The sequence below is a fragment of the Arachis duranensis genome, chromosome 9 (genome assembly GCF_000817695.3).
Source record: "Arachis duranensis cultivar V14167 chromosome 9, aradu.V14167.gnm2.J7QH, whole genome shotgun sequence".
Taxonomy (NCBI): domain Eukaryota; kingdom Viridiplantae; phylum Streptophyta; class Magnoliopsida; order Fabales; family Fabaceae; genus Arachis; species Arachis duranensis.
The window spans coordinates 97,058,291-97,066,087 of NC_029780.3; the positions used below are offsets into that span (position 1 = coordinate 97,058,291).

General features: G+C 38.3%; 1 protein-coding gene across 1 annotated transcript; it reads left to right on the forward strand.

The window, feature by feature from the left end:
- Positions 1-6,254: 6,254 nt before the first annotated feature.
- On the forward strand, positions 6,255-7,737 carry LOC107466341 (early nodulin-75). Its single transcript, XM_016085309.3, has one exon. It carries the CDS (start codon positions 6,370-6,372, stop codon positions 7,444-7,446), a length of 1,077 nt encoding a protein of 358 aa, XP_015940795.1. The 5' UTR covers positions 6,255-6,369; the 3' UTR covers positions 7,447-7,737.
- The last annotated feature ends 60 nt before the right edge of the window (positions 7,738-7,797 follow it).

Here is a 7,797-nt window from a genome sequence, read left to right on the forward strand (position 1 = left end):
TATTTTGATAGTAGAGGAGGTATATTAGAAGGTCATCTAAAAAATAATCTCATAGAAGGTATTATTGTACAAGTTCTTAAGTAGAAAAATGTGCGCATGCATTTAGTGTCTAAGACTGAGGTTAATTGATATACTTGATTTCAATTTGTTAATATGATATCTGTTGAGTCTACAGCGGAATTTGAACTTCTAATAGATACAAAATAATATGAAATTGAACACTACCCACAATAATGCATTAACTATAACAAAGTCAATACGAAAAAATAGGATGTGAATTAATTTCTTTCTTATTTTTGATGATATTTCAACTACATTGTTATAGAAATATATATAGTATCATCTATGCTATAATTTTAATGAATGAGAATAAAATCTTCTTATTTTAATGAATGAGAATAAAATCCTCCTATGAAAACTTCCTACAAGTTCTTTTCTATTAAAACTCCTTGCAAACCTTATTTTACTCCCTAAGTTTGCTCTTAGCCTTTCTTTTATTCTCATAATTCTCCACCTTGTTCACAATTTGAATTCTACTTAAATTTTGGACGATTAAAGTGTGGTATTCATATCTGGTTGCTTCATTTTTACAATGACTGCCTACGTACCCTTGTTCAAGATCAAACCAATCGTAGTTCCTCTATTTCTCCATGTAATGTCTAACATGAAGCAATATTGAGCAATTCCAAACAGTGTTGGAATTTGTTTCCTGACACTACTTTAGTCAACATATCAGCAGGATTTTCATCTGTGTTTACTTACTTTTATAAGAGAAATGTTATCTTTCTCTATAACATCACGCACAAAGTGATATCTTACATCAATATGCTTGGTACGAGCATGATGAACGTGATTTTCAGCCAAATGAATTGCACTTCGACTATCACAACTCAGATTCACGCAATCTTACTTCAACCCAAATCATCTAGAAGACCCCTTAGCCACAATACTTCTTTCACCCCTTCTGCTACTGCCATGTACTCAACTTCTGTAGTAGATAGTGCCACTGTAGCTTGTAATATCGATCGCCAACTAACTGGAGTACCTTGTATTTTATATACATAACAAGTCATAGAACATCTTCTATCTAGATCACCAGCATAATCAGAATCAACAAAGCCACTGATTTGACATGATTTTCCACTAAAGCATAAACCTGTGTCAATGGTACCCTTCAAGTATCTTAATATCCACTTGACTGCTTCCCAGTGTGCCTTACCCGGGTTTGCCATGAACCTACTAGCAACACTGACTGCTTGTGAAATATCTGGGCGTGTACATACCATAGCATACATTAGGCTATCGACTGCACTAGCCATGTAAGCCTTATCCTCTGCTATTGTGGGAGATTGTTTACCAGAGAGCCTAAAATGTGGAGCCAATAGCGTTACCACCGATTTAGCATTTTTCATTTCAAACCTTTCAATGACAAGCTCAATGTATCCTCTTTGGCTCAAGAACAATTTTTGGCTTGATCTCTCTCTTTTAATTTCCATGCCTAATATTTTTCGTGCAGCACCCAAGTCTTTTGTTTCAAATTCTTTACCAGGTTGAACCTTTAACATATCTATCTCTACCTTGCTCTTAGAGGCAATAAGCATGTCATCCACATACAATAGAAGATAGATATAATCACCTCCAGGAAGCTTACGAATGTATACACAACAATCATAATTACTTCTGGAAAAACCTTGTGTTAACATAAAGGAGTCAAATCGCTTATACCATTGCCGAGGAGATTGTTTCAATCCATATAGCGATTTCCTCAAGCGACATACCTGACTTTCTTTACCCTCAACCTTGAAACCCTCAGGTTGATACATGTAGATTTCTTCCTCTAAGTCACCGTGCAAGAATGCAGTCTTCACGTCTAGTTGTTCCAACTCAAGATCACCATGAGGGACAAGACTTAAAAGCACCCGTATGGAAGTGTGTTTCACCACAGAAGAAAATATCTCATTGTAATCAACACCTTCTTTCTGTGCAAATCCCTTTGCTACTAACCTAGCTTTGAATCTTGTACCATCTGAGTTAGTAGGATCTTCTTTTCTTTTATACACCCACTTACAACCAATTGCAGTCTTTCCCACAGGCAATGGGACCACATCCCATGTCTTGTTCTTATGAAGAGATTGCATCTCTTCCTCCAAAGTGACAAACCAACTCTCTCTATCTTTGTCTTTGATAGCATGTTTGAAGGTGACCGGCTCATCATCCTCCACTGAGACTGCATAATCTACCAAGTTTTCCTGCCCATAATGTCTCAAAGGCTTATCTAACCCGAACTTCTGAACAAATTTATAATTCCTCTTTGGCCTAGTAGATGCCAAAGAATCCTGCTGCTGCTGTTATAATGCATGTGCATTTTCTCGCTGAATTTCTTCATGATCAACTTCATCTTCTGCGTCATCTCCAGTAGCATTAGGATGCTCCACCTGAACATTACTAGAGTCTATTTATTGGTATTTAGACTCTATCTCCACCACTTGAGTATTTAAAGTTTTTCCAACATCACCATCATCTGGTACCATATCTTTAGACAAAGCTACCATAGATTGTTCATCAAAGGTAACATCTCTGCTAATTACAAACTTAGAATCATTTACACTCCAAAGGCGATAGCCTTGAACCCCTCTTGGATGCCCCAAAAAATTGCCTTCTTAGCTCTATCATCAAGCTTATTATCTTTGACATGATAATAGGCTGTGCATCCAATGACTCTGAGTTTCTCGTAATCTGCATGTTCTCCTGACCACACTTTATAAGGTGTGTCTCCATCTAGAGAAGAATGTGGGGATCGATTCATTATGTAGCAAGCTGTAGCAACCGATTCTGCCCACTATTCTTTGCCTAACCCGGAATTAGAGCGCATACACCTTGCCTTCTCAAGTAGCGTACGATTCAGTCGTTCGGTGACTCCGTTCTGTTGTGGTGTTTCTCTAAATGTCCAGTGTCTTGTAATGCCTTCTCGGTCACAGAACTCCTTGAAAGCCCCATCCGTGTACTCTGTGCCATTATCAAATCGTAGAGTTTTCAGCTTTCTACCTGTTCGGTTTTCAACCATTGCTCTCCACCGCTTAAACGTATCGAATACCTTATTCTTATGTTTGAGGAAGTAAATCCAAACATACCTGAAATAATCATCAACAAAAGTAACAAAATACCTGAAACCACCCTTGAAAGTAACTTTAGCCGGGCCCCAAATATCAGTATGCACGTGGTCTAACAACCCTCTGCTTTTATGCTTGCTTGTAGAAAACTTCACCCTATGTGCCTTTCCATACACATAATGCTCCCAAAATTTCATTTGTGGTTTCTTCATATTCTTCAACAAACTTTATCTACAAAGCAATGATAGACCTTTCTCTGACATATGTCCAAGCTGCATGTGCTATATTCTTGTGCAATTTGTTTGATCTCTACTTCCACTGATTCCAACTGCTAACTCACCTATGACTGTTGTCCTCAAAAGAGAATAAAGATTACCATGACGAACTCCCTTCATCACTACCAAAGAACCACGAACAACTTTTAGTACCCCATTTTTCGCAACTATTTTACAACCATTTTTCTCCAACAAACCTATAGAGATAAGATTTTTCTGCAAGCCTGGAATATGCCTCACATCCTTTAAGGTTCTTACTCCTCCATCATGCATCTTAATTCTTATAGTATCCAACCCCACAGTTTTACAAGCATGATCATTGCCCATTAAAACTGTACCACTATTTATGCTTTCATAGGTAGTAAACCACTTCTTATTTGGACACATATGGTGAGAGACTCCAGAATCAAGAATTCACTTATCGGAGATTTCATAAGATTGTTCTGTTATAGAGTAACAATCCTTCTCATCATTTGAGACGTAGCTTGCTTCTTGCTTTTCTTTTGGGTTGTCGTTGTTCTGTTTCTTGAAAGTTATCTTCTTATTTGGACAATTTGCTTTCAAATGTCCAGCCTCACCACATTTAAAGCATGTTCTCTCCGTGTGAGGTCTAGATTTTGGCCTAGACTTTCCACGCTTATTACCTTTTCCTCTTTCATTAGTCCTTCCTCTAGTCGTGAACAATCCTTGTACTTGATCATTATACTCTCTTCCATTTGAAGATGACATTACACTTGTAGCAACCTTACGTAGATCATCCACTAAAAGTGATGCCTACGTCTCATCCATGGTCAGATCTGTACCAGTTTTTCATAGGACTTCGGTAATGAAAGTAACAATATGAGTGCCTGGTCTTCATCATCAACCTTCACATCTATATCCTTTAAGTTTGATATGATCCTATCAAACTTATTGATATATTCTCGGATTGAGGTGCCTTCCTCCATCTTGCATGTATACAATTTGGATTTTAAGTAGATCCTGTTAGTTAGAGTCTTTGTCATGAAGTTACTCTCTAACTTTAACCAGACGCCTGCTGCAGTTGCTTCTTCGTTCACCAAGAAAGCAACATCCCTCTCAAAGCATAAGATTATTGCACTCCGTGCCTCAAGATCTAATTCTTCCCAATCCTCATCTTTCATTCCTTCTGGCTTTTTCTCTTTTTTCGCTAGTGCCTTGTGTAACTTTTGTGAAATAAGCATATTTTTTATCTGCATCTTCCAATAGAAAAAATTATTTTTTCCATTGAACTTCTCGATTTCATATTTGCCTACTTTGACATTACTACTAGTAGAAGCCATTATATTCAAAATTGAATTTTACCACTCAAATAATGAATAATATAATGTTGGCTCTTGATACCAATTGTTGATTCTACAGCAGAATTTGGACTTCTAATAGATACAAAGTAATATGAAATTGAACACTACCCACAATAATGCACTAACTATAACAAAGCCAATACGAGAAAATAGGATGTGAATTAATTTTTTTTCTTATTTTTGATGATATTTCAACTACATTGTTACAGAAATATATATAGTATCATCTATGTTATAATTTTAATGAATGAGAATAAAATCCTCTTATGAAAACTTCCTACAAGTTCTTTTCTATTAAAACTCCTTGCAAACCTTATTTTACTCCCTAAATTTGCTCTTAGCCTTTCTTTTATTCTCATAATATTACTTCATTAGGTAACCAACAAAAAGTAGAGTTAATTTCAGCCAACTTCAATTTATAAAAGAAATATCTGCATCTTTATCTACAATACCTAAAAAAATTCACGATATAAAAAAATCCATAATATATAGAAAAAATCTAAATTATATCAAAAAATATCTATACATGAAAAAATCCAAATCAAATCGAAAAATTCAAAATCATATCGAAAGAAGGAGAAGAAAAAAGACACGATGAAAGACGGCGACACGATGAAGATTTGACGGCAATGGAGGGCACATCCACGATGGAGGAGTGCGATGCGGGAGAGGGGCGCGATCACATCACTCACGCAAAACTCCCTGCAGTGATGACGTGAAGGGTCACAGGCACAACTTGCGTGAGAATTCCCTCCAACAGCGACGACACAGTGCACTGCGGAGGTAGAGATGCGACAGTGGCAAAATATTTGCACAACGAGAGAGGGGCGCGATTGCATCACTCGCGCAAAATTCCCTGCAGTGACAACATGAAGGGCCACAGACATAACTTGCGTGAGAATTCCCTCCTGCAGCAATGGGCACAACGCACTGCGGAGGTAAAGACGCGGTGATGACAAAAGATCTGCACAATAAAAAATTGATGTGGTGAAATGAAAGGTTGACACGATGAGAAAGTTCTTGTGTTTAGAGGAGATTATGTTGCCTGATGCTAATTAGTAATTAGTCACTATTTCATTAATTCTGTTTAGTCAAAATTTAATTTTTAAAAAAAATTTTAAATTGATTTTAAAAAAAGTTGTTTATGTTAACCAATGAATATGTTACTAATCTCCTCTACTTTCTCATATGATATTCATGAAGATACTTAAAATAATCATTAATGCAATACAAAAATTAAAATATGTATGTAATAGTAAAAATATAAATAATATACCCTATATTAAATTATATATAATTTACCCAAATGTTTTGTAATAATTATATATTAAGAAAAATAAATTCATTAATAAGTTGTTATTATTATTATTATTATTATTATTATTATTTGAAAGATGAAAAGTAAGATGGAAAGCATATGTTGAGAAAGGGGTACTTAATCCGCAACATGAAGATTCGGAAATCACAACTACCTCCTTTGACTTCACTCACTATAGATCTTGACATGCAATAAAATAAGACAAATTGATGAGCCACATCTCCAATGCAAATTAGAAGTTCCCTTAGCTTATCTATCTCCCTCAGCTCCTAAGAAAACTCTATAAATAGCATGCATGATGTTCTCACTTTCCTCACTTCAATCGCAACCTGAAAAGCTAAGAAATGTCTTCTATGCACACATCACTAATACTTCTTCTAATGGTTGGAGTGGTGGCTCTAACCACCACTCCAACACTTGTGTTGGGTAATTACTACGAGCCACCACCACTTGGGAACCCACCCACCTATGAACCACCACCAATCTATAAGCCTCCAATCTGGCCTCCACCGTTCCACAATAAGCCTCCCTTTTATCCACCTCCTCATCATGAGAAGCCGCCACCAGAACACGAGCCACCCTATGAGAAGCCACCACCGGAGCATGAGCCACCTCCTTATGAGAAACCGCCACCAGAACACGAGCCACCACCTTATGAGGAACCACCTCACGAGAAGCCACCACCGGAACACGAGCCACCTTATGAGAAGCCACCACCGGAACACGAGCCACCTTATGAGAAGCCACCACCAGAACACGAGCCACCTTATGAGAAGCCACCACCAGAACACGAGCCACCTTATTATGAGCCACCTTATGAAAAACCACCGCATGAGAAGCCACCACATCATGAGAAGCCACCACATCATGAAAAACCACCTCACCATGAGAAGCCACCCCACCATGAGAAACCACCATACGAGAAGCCACCCCACGAAAAGCCTCCACCGGAATACCAGCCATCACCACCTTATGTACCTCCCTATGTGAAGCCCCCGCCGGTGTATGAACCTCCCTATGTGAAGCCCCCGCCGGTGTATGAACCTCCCTATGTGAAGCCCCCGCCGGTGTATGAACCTCCCTATGTGAAGCCCCCGCCGGTGTATGAACCTCCCTATGTGAAGCCCCCGCCGGTGTATGAACCTCCCTATGTGAAGCCCCCGCCGGTGTATGAACCTCCCTATGTTAAACCACCGCCGGTGTATGAACCACCCTACGTGAAGCCACCACCATGGTACAAACCTCCGTTTGAGAAGCCACCGCCGTTGTACAAACCTCCGTTTGAGAAGCCACCGCCATTATACAAACCTCCGTTTGAGAAGCCTCCACCATTGTACAAACCCCCGTTTGAGAAGCCACCCAGCTACAACAGTCCCCCATCCCCACCACCTTATGGCCACTATCCAACATCCAAAAATTGATGGCTTAGCCTATCATTTTTGGTCCAGTGAATGTATAGGAGCAATCCTTTCTTCGAGTTTCGTGATTACCAAGCTGCTCCTTTTGAATGAAGATGGATGTGAAGTACAAAGTGGAATGTTAGTTGTTGTTGACAAATAAAGAAATAATCTATCTTGTATTGATTACATTACGTACTGTACTTGCTTTAATTTCATGCATTTTCCAGTTCAGCAAATGTTGTAACTTGTAAACTTGTAATGTCAATTACTGGGTTGCCTCCGCCTCCAATAAACATGTCTTAGTGCTTATTATATCTCTTCTCTCATTACATTTCCAATTTCAGATAGACCAAATAAATAAAAGTGGAATGA